The sequence below is a fragment of the Nerophis ophidion genome, linkage group LG18, assembly GCF_033978795.1.
Source record: "Nerophis ophidion isolate RoL-2023_Sa linkage group LG18, RoL_Noph_v1.0, whole genome shotgun sequence".
In the NCBI taxonomy this organism is placed as follows: Eukaryota; Metazoa; Chordata; class Actinopteri; order Syngnathiformes; family Syngnathidae; genus Nerophis; species Nerophis ophidion.
Genome location: NC_084628.1, coordinates 26,833,292 through 26,853,054, shown reverse-complemented (window position 1 = coordinate 26,853,054; position 19,763 = coordinate 26,833,292). Strand labels below are relative to the sequence as shown.

At 41.5% G+C, this 19,763-nt stretch overlaps 1 protein-coding gene across 3 annotated transcripts in view; it reads right to left on the bottom strand.

Moving 5' to 3' along the window:
• Positions 1–19,763, bottom strand: part of LOC133537042 (high affinity cationic amino acid transporter 1-like) — a 45,080-nt gene that overhangs the window by 21,644 nt on the left and 3,673 nt on the right. The window contains exons 1-3 of one of the 3 annotated variants that reach the window (XM_061877867.1): positions 13,461–13,701; positions 5,929–6,325; positions 2,832–2,990 (exon numbers count right to left, since the gene is read on the bottom strand). In XM_061877867.1, coding sequence (XP_061733851.1) covers positions 2,832–2,990; positions 5,929–6,298 — 529 coding nt within the window. In that variant the 5' untranslated portion in view covers positions 6,299–6,325; positions 13,461–13,701. Of the gene's footprint in view, positions 1–2,831; positions 2,991–5,928; positions 6,326–13,460; positions 13,702–19,763 lie in introns of those variants that run through there. The other 2 variants (XM_061877866.1, XM_061877868.1) reach the window with 2 other exon arrangements.

The window sequence follows — 19,763 nt, the reverse complement described above, 5'->3', positions numbered from 1 at the left end:
ACTTCATTTAACGTGGTCCGTCATTTCATTTAACGTGGTCCGTCATTTCATTTAACGTGGTCCGTCATTTCATTTAATGTGGCCCGTCTAATCATTTAACGTGGTCCGTCACTTTCTTTAATGTGGTCTGTAACTTTGTTTTTATGTGGCCCGTCACATCAGTCAATGTGGTCTGTCACTTCATTTAATGTGGTCTGTCACTTCATTTAACTTGGTCGTTCGCATCATTTAATGTGGTCCATCACGTTAGAATAATTATGTGTAAGTTATCACACAACTCTTATGCTTAAAGGCCAATGCTATAGTTATTAGCTATTGTGCTTAAGTTGTACCTTTCTATCTGTGCAAGGACAAAACTTGTTATCAGCCACGGCATAAGGTTTTTTTCGCCGCAGATATTTTGTTTGTCTTAACCCACTAACAGCCAAGGACTTCAAGGACCTCGACGAAGATAAGACGAAGCAGAGACAAGGCAACCACAAGGCCCCTAGCACATTCGGTCACATATTGTGAGTACTGGAAGCCACTTTGCATAAAATGTGTGGCCATTCCTTTTAGAGGAAGCCTCAGTGATGTAACCAGGGAACTCCCAAATAAATAGAGGAGCACGTGGGCTGGACTTTAGCGCGTAGGTTGTTTCTGCAATTACAGTATAGGGAAAAAGTCTCTCCTCATTGAGCCAAATTGAACTCTACTGCATGATTCCTGGCTTCTTGTCTTTTTAATAGATGTCATCAGTGTTTGAATCTGACATTTAATGTGGTTCGTAACATCATTTAATGTGGACTGTCACATAATTTATGTGGTCCGTCACATAATTTATGTGGTCTGTCACATAATTTATGTTGTCCGCCCAGTCATTTATGTGGTCAGCCAAGTCATTTATGTGGTTCGCTAAGTCATTTAATGAGGCCTGCCATTTCATTTAACGTGGTCCGTCACATCATTTATTGTGGTCGTTCACATCATTTATTTGGTCCGTCATATCATTTACAAACCCCGTTTCCATATGAGTTGGGAAATTGTGTTGGATGTAAATATAAACGGAATACAATGATTTGCAAATCATTTTCAACCCATATTCAATTGAATATGCTACAAAGACAACATATTTGATGTTCAAACTGATAAAAATATATTTTTTTGCAAATAATCATTAACTTTAGAATTTGATGCCAGCAACACGTGACAAAGTTGGAAAAGGTGGGAATAACTACTGATGAAGTTGAGGATTGCTCATCAAACACTTATTTGGAACATCCCACAGGTGTGCAGGCTAATTGGGAACAGGTGGGTGCCATGATTGGGTATAAAAGCAGCTTCCATGAAATGCTAAGTAATTCAAAAACAAGGATGGGGCGAGGGTCACCACTTTGTAAGCAAATTGTCAAACAGTTTTAGAACAACATTTCTCAATGAGCTATTGCAAGGAATTAATGGATTTTACCATCTACTGTCTGTAAAATCATCATAAGGTTCAGAGAATCTGGAGAAATCACTGCACGTAAGCGATGATATTGCGGACTTTTGATCCCTCAGGCGGTATTGCATCAAAAACCGACATTAGTGTGTAAAGGATATCACCACATGGGCTCAGGAACACTTCATAAAACGACTGTCAGTAACTGCAGTTTGTCGCTACATATGTAAGTGCAAGTTAAAACTCTACTATGCACCGCCAAACCCATTTATCAACAATATCCTGAAACGCCGCCGGCTTCTCTGGGCCCGAGATCACCTAAGATGGACTGATGCAAAGTGGAAAGGTGTCTGACGAGTCCACATTTCAAATTATATTTGGAAACAGAGGACGTGGTGTCCTCCAGAACAGAGAGGAAAACAACCATTCGGACTGTTATAGGCGAAAAGTTTAAAAGACAGCATCTGTGATGGTATGTGGGTGTATTAGTGCCCAAGGCATGGGTAACTTACACATTTGTGAAGGCATCATTAATGCTGAATGGTCCATACAGGTTTTGGAGCAACAAATGTTGTCATCCAAGCAACGTTATCATGGACGCCCCTGCTTATTTCAGCAAGACAAGTGTTACAACAGCGTGGCTTCATAAAAAAAAGAGTGGGGGTACTTTCCTGGCCTGCCTGCAGTCCAGACCTGTCTCCCATCGAAAATGTGTGGCGCATTATGAAGCGTAAAATACGACAGCGGAGACCCCGGACTGTTGAACGATTGACGCTCTACATAAAACAAGAATGGGAAAGAATTCCACTTTCAAAGCTTCAACGATTAGTTTCCTCAGTTCCCAAACGTTTATTGAGTGTTGTTAAAACAAAAGGTGATGTAACACAGTGGTGAACATGCCCTTTCCCAACTACTTTGGCACGTGTTGCAGCCATGAAATTCCAAGTTGATTATTATTTGCAAAAAAAAATAAAGTTTATGAGTTTGAACATCAAATATGTTGTCTTTGTAGCATATTCAACCAAATTGAATATGGGTTGAAAATGATTTGCAAATCATTGTATTCCGTTTATATTTACATCTAACACAATTAATAATTTTATTCCGTTTATATTTACATCTAACACAATTTCCCAACTCATATGGAAATGGGGTTTGTATGTGATCTGCCAAGTCATTTAAGGTGGCCTCCCATTTCAGTCAGCGTGGTCCGTTACATCATTTATTTGCGTCAGACAATTTTTACATTTTTGCTTCGAGTCCCCTAAAGTATCAAATTTTTCGGCAGACATGTTAGCAAAAATTGGTGAGTTTTCGCGCCCGCTTTAATGTAGCCAACAATGTGGGATCACTCCGCCCACAGGATTGACCCGTGTGTCGCCTAAGGAGCACAGGTGAGAGTTGTCTTCACCTGTCAGAACCATGATGATGAAGACTGCAAATATGTCCGGGTACTCAGCCAGGATGTTGGGCGAGGTCATGGGAATGTGTTTTTTGCTCCAAGTCTCAATGCTGTTCCCCAAGATCGTGTCAAAGGTCCTGCTCCACGTCTTGGCCACACTGGCGGTTCCTGTGGACCCAAAGATATCTCACACTACTCACATTTCAGAACCCTATTAATGTTAAGGGATTATATATATATATATATATATATATATATATATATATATATATATATATATATATATATATATATATATAAATATATATATATATATATAATATCCAATATTATATATATATACATATATTTATTTATAATATATATATATTATCAATAATATATGTATGTATATATATACATTATATAATATAAATATATTATTTGTATAATATATATATATATTATATAATATATACATATATATAATAGATATAATATTATATATTATTGATATATATTATATATTATTGATATATAATATATATATATTAAATATATATAATATGATATATAATATTCTATGTTTTAGATATTATTAATATAATATATATACTGTATATATAAATTATATATATATTATATATATATATATATATATATATATATATATATTATGATATTATATATATATATATATATATATATATATATATATATATATATATATATATATATATATATATATGTATATATATATATATATATATAGGAAAATGACCCCAAACACACGTCAAAAGTGGTAAAGGAATGGCTAAATCGTTGTGGTTTGTGTTGTGGTTTGTGCAGCCCTTTGAGACACTGGGGATTTAGGGCTATATAAATAATCATTGATTGATTGATAAATCAGGCGAGATTGAAGGTTTTAGAATGCCCTTCCTAAACTCCTGACGTGTGGACAATGCTAAAGAAACAAGTCCATGTCAGAAAACCAACACATTTAGCTGAATTGCACCAATTTTGTCAAGAGGAGCAGTCAAAATTTCAAGCAGAAGCTTGCCAGAAGCTTGTGGATGGCTACCAAAAGTGCCTTATTGCAGTGAAACTTGCCAAGGGACATGCAAGCAAACATTAACATTGCTGTATGTATACTTTTGACACAGCAGATTTGCCCACATTTTCAGTAGACTCAAATCACTCCAATCACTCTATCACAAAAAATCACAAGTGTCGTAGAAATTATTGGAAACTCAAGACAACCATGACATTATTATTATTTTTTTTTTTTGCCAAAGTCATGGCTTTCGATACTTGGCGCCACCTTAGAAAAACGCTAACTTTTTCTATGTCATCATGTTACTGTTAGCATGCTAATGTTTAATGCAAACATTTTAGCAAATATCATGGCTTTCGATACTTGGCGCCACCTTAGAAAAACGCTAACTTTTTCTATGTCATCATGTTAATGCTAGCATGCTAATGATTAATGCAAACATTTTAGCAAAAATCATGGCTTTCGATACTTGGCGCCACCTTAGAAAAACGCTAACTTTTTCTATGTCATCATGTTAATGCTAGCATGCTAATTATTAATGCAAACATTTTAGCAAAAATCATGGCTTTTGATACTTGCCGCCACATCAGAAGAACGTTAAAAAATCTTATGTCATCATAATAATGTTGGCATGCTAATTTTTACTGCAAACATTCTGGCAAAAATCATGGCTTTCAATCCTTGGCACCACATTTGAAGAATGCTAACTTTTTCTATGTCATCTTGTTAATGCTAGCTTGCTAATGTTTATTGCAAACATTTTTAGCAAAAATCATGGCTTTTGATATTTGGCGCCACCTTAGAAGAAAGCTAACATTTTTTGTCATCATGTTAATGCTAGCATGCTAATGTTTACTACAAACATTTTAGCAAAAATCATGGCTTTTGATACTTGGCGCCACCTTAGAACGCTAACATTTTTTGTCAGCATGTTAATGCTAGCATGCTAATGTTTACTGCAAACATTTTAGCAAAAATCATGGCTTTTGATACTTGGCACCACCTTAGAACGCTAACATTTTTTGTCAGGATGTTAATGCTAGCATGCTAATGTTTACTGCAAACATTTTAGCAAAAATCATGGCTTTTGATACTTGGCACCACCTTAGAACGCTAACATTTTTTGTCAGCATGTTAATGCTAGCATGCTAATGTTTACTGCAAACATTTTAGCAAAAATCATGGCTTTTGATACTTGGCGCCACCTTAGAAGAACACTAACATTTTTTGTCATCATGTTAATGCTAGCAAGCTAATGTTTTCTGCAAACATTTTAGCAAATATCATGGCTTTCGATACTTGGCACCACCTTAGAAGAACGCTAACTTTTTTGATGTCATCATAATAATGTTGGCATGCTAATTTTTACTGCAAACATTCTAGCAAAAATCATGGCTTTCAATACTTGGCACCACATTAGTAGAATGCTAACTTTTTCTATGTCATCTTGTTAATGCTAACTTGCTAATGTTTAATGCAAACACTTTTAGCAAAAATAATGGCTTTTGATACTTGGCTCAACCTTAGAAGAACGCTAACATTTTTTGCCATCATGTTAATGCTAGCATGCAAATGTTTAATGCAAACATTTTTAGCAAAAATCATGGCTTTTGATACTTGGCGTCACCTTGGAAGAACGTTAACATTTTCTATGTCATTGTGTTAATGTTAGCACGCTGATGTTTAATGCAAACATTTTTGCAAAAATCATGGCTTTCGATACTTGGCACTACCTTAGAAGAACGCTAACTTTTTCAATGTCATCATGTTACTGTTAGCATGCTAAAGTTTAATCAAACATTTTAGCAAAAATCATGGCTTTCGATAGTTGGTGTCACCTTAGAAAAACGCTAACTTTTTCTATGTCCTCATGTTACTGTTAGCAAGCTAATGTTGAATGCAAAAATTTGAGTTACTTTTAATCATTTAAACCTATAACTTTTGACTTTTGATACTCTACTTATGTACATGTGATTTCCTTTAAATAAGTTTGCAAAAACCTATAAAAAAACAACTTTATATTGTCATAATGGGGTATTGTGTGTAGAATTGTGTTTTACTAAAATGTCTCACCGATGACGTACGAAGTGAGGAGGTTCCACCCGGTGATGAAGGCCAGCATCTCCCCGACCGTTACGTAACTGTAGAGGTATGCCGTGCCGGTCTTGGGGACACGGGCACCGAACTCGGCGTAGCACAGCCCGGCCATGATAGCCGCCAACGCCGCTGTCAGGAAGGAGAGAACCACGGCGGGTCCGGAGATGTCTTTGGCCACGTCGCCGGCCACCACGTAGACGCCGGCGCCCAACGTGCTACCCACGCCCAGCGCCACCAGGTCACAGGTGTCGAGGCACCGTGACAAGCGCGTGTCTTCCATGGAGTCATCCATCCCCTTGACGCGGACCAGCAGCCTGCAAAAACGCCGCAGGGCAACCGGAATCATGGTGGCTCAGGGACGGGAAGCAACCTGCTGGCCAAACAGAAACATAACGCTAATATCTTAACAACAAAAACAGTCATATCAGATCACATGCATTGCACATATAATCCACCAGAGGTCAGTATTGTCCCGGTGATCATGCGAGATCGCCACGAAGAAACAAAAGACACTTGATTTTTTAAGAGAAACTGCCAAATTTAAAGGAATAAAGTAATAATTTGTTTAAAAATTTAACTGCCACGTTAATATGAATAATAAATCCCTTGATGCAAGGTGAAATTGCGTAATATTTAACCGTAAAACTGTTTTGAAAATGCGTGAATTAAATTAGAAACAGCAGGAATGGCTCACTTTTAAATCCCAAAATACAAAAGAAACCCCCGAGTAGAGTGGTAACAGAAGGCTATCTCCATCTGAGCTGCTTCAGAGCTGTTATGCTGTTGGACCTGGTTGGGTTCCCTTCAGTTGTCCGAGGAGTTTGCTGATGTCTGTGTCAATTGTCTCCCACTCTCTTTTCTCACAGGATTTTGGCCACCTGATTTGTGGCTTTCGTCCTTGCATCTGAATCTCGGTTACGGGCTGGGTGGCATATGTCAGGCCCGTTGGGGTCTTACCCTCCTGGCAGCTGTCCTTCCAGGTGGTCACCAGGTCTTTCCCTGGTGCTCTTTTCACAGCAGTCACTTGGAATATCCAGACGATCAGTTCAATTTTAGGACTAGATGGAACAATCTTATGAAAAAAAAAAACCCTGAGTACAGTGGTAACAGTAGGCTCCCTCCATCGGAGCTGATTCAGTGCTGCTATGGTGTTGGACCTAGTTGGGTGGGATTGCGAAATGGGGGACAGAGAGGAGGAGGGGGATGGTTGACAGCTTCATTGGTGTCATCAGGTGGGCACCCTCCTTCACCGTTGTTTCAATAATAGGCCCACGACACCTCCAGAGGGCTCATCTGCAAAACCTGGCGTCCCAGGCGAGCCCCCCTCTGCTTTTAACCATTATGTGCTGCAAGTCTTACTAGAACTCCAGATGGGGTCTCACCTCTTCACCCACATGCACCGACTGGCTGTCTCTGCTGCTCCTGAGAAGGCTTTGATGGTGTTTCTCAGGGTTTGGGCTCAAACTCCAATGTCCTTAAGCAGGCTGATGGTAGTCTGGCCCACAAAGCCTCTGCAGCCAACTTCCACTGGGCAAACCTTGGCTTTCCATCCATTCTGCTTAGCATCAGCTGCCAGTTTGGTGTACTTCAATCAATCAAAGTTTACTTATATAGCCTTAAATCACGAGTGTCTCAAAGGGCTGCACAAGCCACAACAGCATCCTCGGCTCAGATCACACATGAGGGCAAGAAAAAACTCAACCCAAATGGATGACAATGAGAAACCTTGGAAGGGACCGCAGAGTGAATCTAGCATAATATTGTGGGAGTCCAGTCCATAGTGGGAACAGCAGGAGATCATCTTGAGTGGAGACAGGTCAGCAGCGCAGAGACGTCCCCAACTGATGCACAGAATAGTAGTCCGCCTTGGGTCCCCACTTTGGACAGCTAGCAGCTTCATCTGTGGTCACCGAATCTGTGCCCCCCTCTCCACAAAAGAGAGGGGGACAGACCAGAAAAGAAACGGCAGATCAACTGGTCTAAAAGGGGGGTCTATTTAAAGGGTAGACTATACAAATGAGTTTTAAGATGTGACTTAAATGCTTCTACTGAGGTAGCATCTCCAACTGTTACCGGGCGGACATTCCAGAGTACTGGAGCCCCAATAGAAAACGCTCTATATAGCCCGCAGACTTTTTTGGGGCTCTGGAAACCACTAATAAGCCGGAGTTCTTCGAATGCAGATTTCTTGAGGACAAATGGTACAATACAATCAGCAAGATAGAATGGTACTAGACTGTGTAGTATATTATACGTAAGTAGTAAAACCTTAAAGTCACATCTTAAGAGCACAGGAAGCCAGTGCAGGTGAGTCAGTAAAGGTGTAATATGATCAAACTTTCTTGTTCTTGTCAAAAGTCTAGCAGCCGCATTTTGTACCAACTGTAATCTTCTAATGCTAGACATAACATTAAGAGATGAGACGTAACGAACCCATGAATAATGACCTCAGCGTCGCTAGTGGACAAAATGTAACAAATTTTAGTGATATTACGGAGATAAAAGAAGGCCGTTTTAGTAACACTCTTAATGTGTACCTCAAACGAGAGAGTTGGGTCGAAAATAATACCCACATTATTTACCGAGTTGCCTTGTGTAATTGTTTGGTTGTCAAATGTTAAGGTGGTATTAGTAAATAGGTGTCGGTGTCTGGCAGGACCGATAATCAGCATTTCTGTTTTCTTAGCGTTGAGTTGCAAAAAATTAACGGACATCAATTGTTCAATTTCATTAAGACACGCTTCCAGCTGACTACAATCTGACGTGTTGGTCAGCTTTAGGGGCATGTAGAGTTGGGTGTCATTAGCATAACAGTGAAAGCTAACACCGTATTTGCGTATGATGTCACCTAGCGGCAGCATGTAGTTGCTAAAGAGTGCAGGGCTAAGAACCAAACCCTGGGGGACTCAGAACGTCCGAGGTCACATTGTTATGGGAGACGTATTGCATCCTATCAGAAAGATAAGAGGTAAACCAAGACAAGGCTAAATCTGACATACCAATACGTGATTTGATAAGCACTAATATCAACGGTATTGAAAGCAGCGCCCAGATCAAGAAGCAGCGACATGGATGACGCATTAGTAATTTTTGCGAGGGCTGTCTCCGTAGAGTGAATAGCCTTGAAACCGGATTGAAAGGGTTCACAGAGATTGTAAGACGCTAAATGTTAATTTAGCTGCTGTGCAACAATTTTTTTCAAGTGTTTTCGGAACAAACGGAAGGTGGGACGGTAGTTTACGGTGAGGTCAGGATCGAGGTTAGGTCTTTTGAGCAGAGGATGAATAACCGCTTTTTTGAATGCTAGGGGAACAGTGCCAGAGTAAAGTGATAACTTAATATTTAGCACTGATGGTCCTAATATTAAAAACAGTTCCTTGATAGGTTTCCCAGGAAGTGGGTCAAGTAAACATGTTGTTTGTTTTATCCCATTTACACGCCGTAGGAGTTCCTCTATTGTTATTTCCTCCAACAGAGAGAAACTATTTTGGAGGGCAATATCCGTCGTATATACATTTGTATCTGTGATAATAAAACCCAGTTATAGCTGGGATGCGTTGTCTTTAATCTCCTTTCTAATTAGTTCAATTTTCTTATTAAAGGAATTCATAAAGTCATCTGCTGAGTGGTTGGAGCTACTGAGAGGATTCCCTTGTTAGCTTAGCGATGCTACTGTACTGAACAAATATTTAGAATCGTTTGAAGTTGAGACGGATGAGATTTGAGTAGTAAATAGCTTTAGCTAAGGTAAGCATGCGTTTATAAGTTATTAAACTATCACTCCATGCTTGATGGAAAACCTCAAGTTAAGGCTTTTGTGTTCAAATGACTCCTCCACAGCAGCCTCCCAGGGAACCGTGAGTTCTATTATATACACAATATGCAGCGAGGAGGACCAGAGCACAAGGTCTGGTCTAAGGTTTGATCTGGCTATCTCTGAAGGAAAGCAGAGCTTTTGATTGAGGTCCACCACCATCTTCCTGTCACAAACCCTTCCGAGCTGGCGTATGTCTGGTGTATGGTCTTTGGTTGGCTCTGCAGACTTGTCTAACAGTTAAGGAGAATATGTTTAAGGTTAGTTGGAGATGGACAGAGGGGGCATGTGGGGTCCTCTCTGTACCACTGTTTGAGGTTGGAGGGGGGCGGAAGGACATCATAAGTGGAGCGTAAGATGAAGCTAATGTAATCTGCCTTCCTTCCCAAGAGCTCTCTCCATGAGACCTTTCTCCTCTCAACTCCTTCCCAGCTCATCCACTGTCCTTGCTTGACTTGTGTGACAGCCTTTAGATATCTTGCCACCTGTTTGTGCTGACGTACCTCCTCCACAACCATCTGGCGTAGCTGAGCTGGAGCAGCCTTATGCCACAATGGTCTGCTCTCACCAAGCCCAAGGCCTCCTCTTTCCGGCTGCACAAGACCAATGATGTCTCTGTGCCTAAGATCCTCCTTGGCTTGCAGAGCAGTTCACCTCCTTCCGGTCACCAAGGTCAGAGCTGTTTGGGCAAGGGTCCCAAGACTCTGTTAGGGTCATTTCCAGCATTACCTTTGCACACTTAAACTCCTCTACTAGACTGGAAACACGAAGCTCCAATACACCTTTTCCATTCGGTCCGATGTTACTGAAGCATTTGTTAAGACCCGGCCACTTCCCAGCAAATGAGCTAACCACTCTCCAACTTTTCTGCCTTTGTGGTTGGTACGTCACAGATGGTAAGAGGCCACATTAGCCTGGGTAGCAACCCAAATTGGAGGCACCACAGCTTCAACCGGCCAGGGAGCATGGTCATATCAATGTTTTCAAGGCCAGTTATAGTATCCTGCTTTGAGCTGTGTCTTTGAGGGTGGCATGATACCAACGTCCATGACTCTTGACAGGCTTGTCAGACACTGTTGCTATAGCCTCCTCACCCACACAGATTCGATGTTCAATCAGCTTCCCCCTCACAACCGAGATGCTTCTGGACTTGCTTGGCTTTATTCTCATCCGGGCCCACTGGATGCTTTCTTGCAGCTTGTTCAGCAGCAGCCTAACAAACGCCTTTGGTTGTGATGAGGATGGTCATATCATCCATATGGGCCCTGATGGGCAGGTAACGAAGACCTGATTTAATCTTTTGACCTACTACCACCCACATACAGGCTCGGATGATGACTTCTTGTGAAAGGAAGCTGTGTGATGGTACACCCTGCCACTATTCCTATCTGTGGTACACTCACCAGTGGTCAGAAATAGCCTTTGATGAGACCACTTATGGAATCCGGGACAATGGAATAATGGAATACCACCCAGAGGAGATCATGGCAAATTGACCCAAAGGCATTTGCTAGGTCCAGGAACACAACATGGAGATCTCTTCCACCCTTTTAAGTGGATAGAACTTGACTCCATACCATGTTTGTGTGCTCCAAGCACCCGAGAAGCCTGGAATCCCTGATTTTTACACCCAAGTTTCAATTTATTGTTTCCTTCCCGGGTAGGTGGCTAGCCTGTGAGCCTCTACACTGAAGACTATTATAAAAAGCATGAAATTAGTCAATTGGTATTTTATTGCATCATAAATACCATGGAGCAACATACTGGCATTAGAATTTTTAAATAAATACATGTTTACATTACACAATATGGTATATTTAGAGGTCAAATATACACATCCAATTTGCTGTATTATTTTGCGGCGATCACTCTCTGAGTGTTGGGAATTAAAAATTATAGCTTTCTGATTTTTATGTGACAAATATAAATAAATCACATTAAAAACAATCATAATGCAAATACATTTAAGAGGCTGTGAAAATGATTTAGAAAAAAATGAATTTTGCAGAAGCCGGGGGAAGAAGAAGAAGATGATGACAAATGTTCTTTTTATGTTTGGAAATAACACAGTGGACATTTCTTTGTATGCCAATATGTGTTAGTGATTGAAACTTGTATTAGTAGATTTCACAGTACAGTAGTTATTCCGTACAATTGACCACTAAATGGTAACACCCAAATAAGTTTTTTCAACTTGTTTAAAGGCCTACTGAAATGAGATTTTCTTATTTAAACGGGGATAGCAGGTCCATTCTATGTGTCATACTTAATCATTTCGCGATATTGCCATATTTTTGCTGAAAGGATTTAGTAGAGAACATCCACGATAAAGTTTGCAACTTTTGGTCGCTAATAAAAAAGCCTTGCCTTTACCGGAAGTAGCAGACGATGATATCACCCGTGTGAGGGCTCCTCACATCCTCACAGTGTTTATAACGGGAGCCTCCAACAAAAAGAGCTATTCGGACCGAGAAAACGACAATTTCCCCATTAATTTGAGTGAGGATGAAAGATTTGTGGCTAAGGATATTGATAATGAAGGACTAGAAAAAAAATACAAAAATAAAATGAAATAAAAAGCGACGGCTCCAGGCGGCGGCAGAGCGTTTCAGATGTAATTAGACACATTTACTAGGATAATTCTGGAAGATCCCTTATCTGCTTATTGTTTTAATAGTGTTTTAGTGAGATTGTAAAGACATACATCGAGGTCGGATGGCTGCGGTGAACACGCCAGTGTCTCAGAGAGAAGCCAAGCTCACAGCTGCCTTTTTTGACAGCTACTGCAGGAGGATGAATAATCCAACGATGTCTCCGGTAAGATATATATATCACAATTTTCCCATCCAAAAACATGCTGGTTGACGTAGAGAAACATGTTCGCTTGACCGCTCTGTGTTAAAGCTTCACAACAAACAAAGAAACACCGGCTGTGTCTCGGTGCTAAAGACAGCTGCAATCCACCACTTTCCACCAACAGTATTCTTCTTTGACGTCTCCATTATTAATTGAACAAATTGCAAACGATTCAGCAACACAGATGTCCAGAATACTGTGTAACTGCGCGATGAAAAGAGACGACTTTTATCCGTAACTGGAGCTGAGCTAGTATGTCCCCTCCAACCCGAAATGTCACAAACACATGTAATCATTCCGCGACGTTTTCAACAAGAAACTCCGCGGGAAATTTAAAATTGTAATTTAGTAAACTAAACCAGCCGTATTGGCATGTGTTGCAATGTTAATATTTCATCATTGATATATAAACTATCAGACTGCGTGGTCGGTAGTAGTAGGTTTCAGTAGGCCTTTAAGTTGGGGTCCACGTTAATCAATTCATGGTAAAGTTACATTGTTTAATGCATCCAGCGGGGCATCACAACAAAATTAGGCATAATAATGTGTTGATTCCACGACTGTATATATATATGTCGGTTGATATCGGAAACTGTAACTAAGAGTTGGATAATATCGGAATATCGGCAAAAAAGCCATTATCGGACACCTCTAAAACGTGCTAGCATGTGTTGTTAGCACACGGTAACTGACAAGTTAACAACTTTCACTACTTCCACCTTTTTAGGAGTGGGTTTGCAGTCGGGCAGAGACTTATTTCACTATTAAAAACAACAAATGTTTTTTGATTTTTTTTTTTAACTGTGTTTTGTCGCCGCCTTCAGGAGAAAAAGCTCACCTGCAGGTGATCCAGGCGACAGGTTACTTCCGGCGTAGCTTTTAATACTACTACTCCAGTAATACTACCACTACAAGACCGGAAGCACACTTTGTAAAATAGTGCTGCCTTACTACCGATGCAAGCTGTGGCGTTTTGGACTTCATGTTCTTCGTGGCTCCTTCAAATCGTGCTTTTAAAGCTTTTTATGCGAGCGTTAGCCGTCATGCTGACGTTTAGGTAAACACTACTTGTGGTTTCGCATCTGCGGTTTCGTTGCTGTTGAATGTCGAGGACGTGTCGTGTGACGCAACCGGCGCCGTTTTGATAAAAAAAAAAAACCGTAAAGACAAAAAAAATTTTTTTTAAAACGTAATACATTGAACCTAATACACAAATTAAAACATATTAAATAAGCTCAGTTGTATTGATAAAGGTATAGGTTTATTTTGATGCTGCTATTCAAAGGGCGCCAATGGCCGCTAGATGGCGGTGCTTGCAAGCTTATAATATCCTCGGTTCTTCACACTGTTTGCTAACCACAATAATTGAACGTAGAAATGTGTTAAAAGTGTTGCATTACCGCAACTAACGTTTAACAGACAACCCATTCTAAAAAATAATATTTAAAAAAAACAAGCATAAAAAAAGTGGAAAAAAAGCGCAAAAAGGTTAAAGGCCTACTGAAACCCACTACTACCGACCACGCAATCTGATAGTTTATATACAGTGGGGCAAAAACACATTTTGTCAGCCACCGATTCTGCAAGTTCTCCCACTTAAAATGATGAAAGAGGTCTGTAATTTTCATCATAGGTACACTTCAACTGTGAGAGACAGAATGTGAAGAAAAAAAATAATCCAGGTATTCACATTATAGGAATTTTAAAGAATTGATTTTTAAATTATGGTGGAAAATAAGTATTTGGTCAACCATTCAAAGCTCTCACTGATGGAGGGAGGTTTTGGCTCAAAATCTCACGATACATGGCCCCATTCATTCTTTCCTTAACACGGATCAATCGTCCTGTCCCCTTAGCAGAAAAACAGCCCCAAAGCATGATGTTTCCACCCCCATGCTTCACAGTAGGTATGGTGTTCTTGGGATGCAACTCAGTATTCTTCTTCCTCCAAACACGACGAGTTGAGTTTATACCAAAATGGATACATGGATGATACAGCAGAGGATTGGGAGAATGTGATGTGGTCAGATGAAACCAAAATAGAACTTTTTGGTATAAACTCAACTTCTCGTGTTTGGAGGAAGAAGAATACTGAGTTGCATCCCAAGAACACCATACCTACTGTGAAGCATGGGGATGGAAACATCATGCTTTGGGGCTGTTTTTCTGCTAAAGGGACAGGACGATTGATCCGTGTTAAGGAAAGAATGAATGGGGCCACGCATGTATCGTGAGATTTTGAGACAAAACCTCCTTCCATCAGTGAGAGCTTTGAATGGTTGACCAAATACTTATTTTCCACCATAATTTACAAATAAATTATTCAAAATTCCTACAATGTGAATGCCTGGATTTTTTTCTCACATTCTGTCTCTCACAGTTGAAATGTACCTATGATAAAAATTACAGACCTCTGTCATCATTTTAAGTGGGAGAACTTGCACAATCGGTGGCTGACTAAATACTTTTTTGCCCTACTGTATCAATGATGAAATATTAACATTGCAACATTCAAATACGGCCGGTTTATTTCACCAAATTGCAATTTTAAATTTTCCGCGGAGTTTGTTGTTGAAAACGTTGCGGAATGATGACGCATGCGCGTCCCGTCACGGACTGTCAGGAAATATTAGCTCAGCACCAGTTACGGCTAAAAGTCGTCTCTTTTCATCGCATAATTACACAGTAATATGGATGTCTGTGTTGCTGAATCTTTTGCAATTTGTTCAATTAATAATGGAGCCTATAAAGAACAATGCTGTTGGTGGAAAGCGGTGGATTGCAGCTGTCTTTAGCACCGAGACACAGCCAGTGTTTCTTTGTTTTTAACACAGAGCGGTCAAGCGAACATGTTTCTCTACGTCAACCAGCATGTTTTTGGATGGGAAAATTGTGATATATATCTTACCGGAGACGTCATTGGATTATTTGTCCTCCTGCAGTAGCTGTTTAAAAGGCAGCTGTGAGCTTGGCTCTTCGGCTTCTCTCTGAGACACTGCGTGTTCACCGCAGCCATCCAACCTCGAGGTATGTCTTTACAATCTCACTAAAACACTATTAGAACTATTAGCAGATAAGGGGTCTTCCAGAATTATCCTAGTAAATGTGTCTAATTACATCTGAAACGCTCACACTGCCGCCGCCCGGAGCAGTCGCTTTTTATTTTATTGTAAAAAAAAATTCTAGTCTTTCGCTATCAATATCATCATCCACGAATCTTTCATCCTCGCTCAAATTAATGGGGAAATTGTCGTTTTCTCGCTCCGAATAGCTCTTGCTGCTGGAGGCTCCCATTAAAAACAATGTGAGGACATGAGGAGCCCTCAACCTTGTGATGTCATCGTCTGCTACTTCCGGTAAAGGCGAGGCTTTTTTATCAGCACCAAAAGTTGCGAACTTTATCTTGGATGTTTTCTACATAATCCTTTCAACAAAAATATGGCAATATCGCGAAATGATCAAGTATGACACATAGAATGGACCTGCTATCCTGGTTTAGATAAGAAAATCTAATTTCAGTAGGCCTTTAAATGTAACGATTAAAAGTTGGAACGCTGACTAGCAACACCAAACTGCCATGCAGGATGCTTTTTATTCTTTCAAACTGGCATTGCGCCAAAAAATAATAACGCATCAAAATCAATGTTTTCATGAATTATTTACTCAATTACTTCACATCAAATATTCCACTTTGAAGTAATCGACGAGATCTGAAGTGTGGAATGTTAAAAAATGACAAAAAAAAATAAAATGTCTGATTTATTTTTAACCCTTTCATGAATGGATTTGAGTTTTTATAATTGTCATTTCTCCAAATAATGAATTAAAAAAACGTTGTCATGGTTTATTGACCTATTTAGGGTTCCAAATACATTACATCACATGTTCCACTTTGAAACATATTTTGTTTGCTATTAAAAAAAGACCTGGGAGTCTTGGTCATGAGTGAGGGACGAGTGGATCGTGAGGTCGACAGGCGGATCGGTGCGGTGTCTTCAGTAATGCGGATGTTGTATCGATCCGTTGTAGTGAAAAAGAAGCTGAGCCGGAAGGATAAGCTCTCAATTTACCGGTCGATCTACGTTCCTATCCTCACCTATGGTCATGAGCTTTGGGTCATGACCGAAAGGACAAGTTCACGGGTAGAGGCGGCCGAAATGAGTTTCCTCCGCCGAGTAGCGGGACTCTCCCTCAGAGATAGGGTGAGAAGCTCAAAGTAGAGCCACTGCTCCTCCACATCGAGAGGAGCCAGATGAGGTGGTTCGGGTATCCAGCCAGGATGCCACCCGAAACACCTATGGAGGTGTTTAGGGCATGTCCAACCGGTAGGAGGCCACGGGGAAGACCCAGGACACGTTGAGAAGACTATGTCTCCCGGCTGACCTGGGAATGCCTCGGGATCCCCCAGGAAGAGCTGGATGAAGTGGCTGGGGAGAGGAAAGTCTGGGTTTCCCTGCTTAGGCTGCTGCCTCCGCGACCCGACCTCGGATTAGCTGAAGAAGATGGATGGATGGCTGGATTAAAAACAGAACATAACTATTTTTTTAACTTTATATTGACAGATACACCTGAAGTTGATCTACAGATTTTAGTGTTTAACAATTATAATAATAGTAATAATAAAAAATATTTATTTTTAAGATTTTTATGACTAATACCTGACTGCGAAGAAAGAGAGGAGAGATCTCCACATCATCTTCCTTGACCTTGCCAATGCATTTAGTTCTGTCCCACACACTTTCCTATGGGCATCTTTCGACTTCTTCAGGATACCAGAGACCATCACCAACCTTGTCAAGGCACAATTTGAAGATCTGCAGCTCTGTTTTACCATGCCAGACTTCACCACCACTTGGCACCATATGGAGGTTGGAATACTGGCAGGGTGTACCATCTCCTCGTTGGCCTTCATAATGGCAATGGAAGTCATTATGCGGGCATACAGGTGGGTAGTGGGTGGTGAACGGCTGAGTTCGAGAATCCGCCTGCCTCCTCTCAGGGCCTATATGGATGACAGGACAACCATAACGACTACAGCGCCCTGCACCAGTGGCCTACTAGGGAAGCTTCATGAGAACATCACTGGGGCCAGAAGGAAATTCAAGGCCTCAAAATCAAGAAAAATCTCCATCAGAGGAAAACTGACAGAACAAAGGTGTCTCATTCATGAAGAACCCATTCCAACTATGTCAGAGAAGCCAATTAAGAGCATGGGAAGGTGGTATGACTCAAATCTGAAGGACACTGAGCAAGCAGAAAAGGTAAGGCAAGAAGTCACTAAAGGTCTGAAGAACATTGACAGATCTATGCAGCATGGCAAGCTGAAATCTGGTGCCTCCAGTTCGGGTTACTACCCCGCCTCATGTGGCCACTAACCATGTATGGTGTCTCCCTCACCAGAGTGGAGAAAATGGAAAGAACAATCAGCGCTTATGTAAGAAAGTGGCTAGGTGTGCCTCGATGCGTGAGCAGCATCGGCCTGTATGCTCATGGATTACTCGAACTGCCTCTCTGTAGCCTGACAGAGGAGTTCAAATGCTCCAAAGTGAGACTCCAGATGACCCTAACAGAGTCGAAGGATACTGTGGTTCGAGCTGCTGCCCCACATCTTACAGTAGGGAAGAAGTGGTCTGCTAAGAACGCAAAACAACAGGCAAAATCTGCTCTCCACCACACTAACATTGTAGGCCAAGTCCAGCATGGAATAGCCGGTTTGGGACTTGGAGAGACACGAACAAGGCATCCTCTGCAAAGCGGCGCGAGCTGCTCGTAGCCGAGGTCCGTCGACAGGAAGAGTCAAATAGATATGCCAAGGCTGTGGCGCAAGCTAAGCAGGGTCAGTTGATAAGGTGGGAAGGGGCGGAGAAACGGAAGATCAGCTGGAGGGACATATGGGAGATAGAATCAAGTAGGGTAAGTTTTCTACTTCGAGCAACCTATGAAGTCCTTCCTACCCCCAAAACCCTCAACCAATGGTCGGATGACGATCCATCATGCCCCCTGTGCTCAACACCAGCTATACTCAGACACATCCTCACTGGGTGTAAAGTGAGCCTCTCCCAAGGACAATACACCTGGAGACACAACAAAGTTCTCAAATGCTTGGCAGCAACCCTGGACAGCAGGAGAACAACAAACAACTCCTTTCCACCCAAGACACCCAACCTGAATATGCCAGCTGCCTTTGCTATAGAGGGGGAACAAAGGCAATGAAAGACACCATCAAGGCCCAGGTTGGGAGAGCTGGAGATAGCCCGGTACTGGCAGATGCTGGTAGTAGACGTGTATAAGAAACTCATCGTTCCACCAGAGATGGCAACTACTAACTTGTACTGCTGTGGTCCCACTCCCAGCACATCGTGTCCTTCGTTGAACTCAGTCCCCTTGGGAGGACGCGGTGGATGAAGCTTTTGAGCGGAAAAAGCTCCAGTACGTAGAGCTTGCTGCAGAGGCTGAACGGCGAGGCTGGAGAACACAAGTCTGCCCTGTAGAAGTTGGATGTCGGGGCTTTGTGGCAACATCAAGGGACCTGGGAGTTGGCGGTCAAGCTCTACGTCAGGCCATAGAGGAAAAATTACGGGTGGCAGTGCGGGGGAGCCAGTGGCTCTGGCTTAAGAGGAAAGACCCTAACTGGTCTCCCAAAAAAATATTACTCATGCTGAGGCTGGGCAGATGCAGAGGGGGGTGCTTCTGGGATGCCAGAATGCAACACTGAACCTACTTGAGCCATCGTGGACCCAGTCAGCGACACGTCCATGAGGGTAGGAGCCCACTTGATAACCCTAATGATGTGTCTGTCCAGCCTGCAGCAACATAGATAATAAGTCAGTGTCGTTAAGTCTTCAACACGGGAGGTAAGAGGTGGCACTCTGGATTTTAACATCTTGTCCTGTGTATTTGGAAACACACATAATAATATTTTTCCCCCACAGTATTGTTACAGCCAGGGCGCATTCCAATGCGCCCTCATTCTTGCGCTCTGCTTGTCCCACCTCAGGACACGCCCGCGGCCGCACACATCCAGGAACGCCCTGGGTGCGTCTCCACCCTGCAGCAGCCGTCAGCTGCAAACATTCACCGGCAATCAGCGCACCTGCCTGTAATGAAGGAGCTGCCTTCATTAGCCTGCTTAACCTGCCAT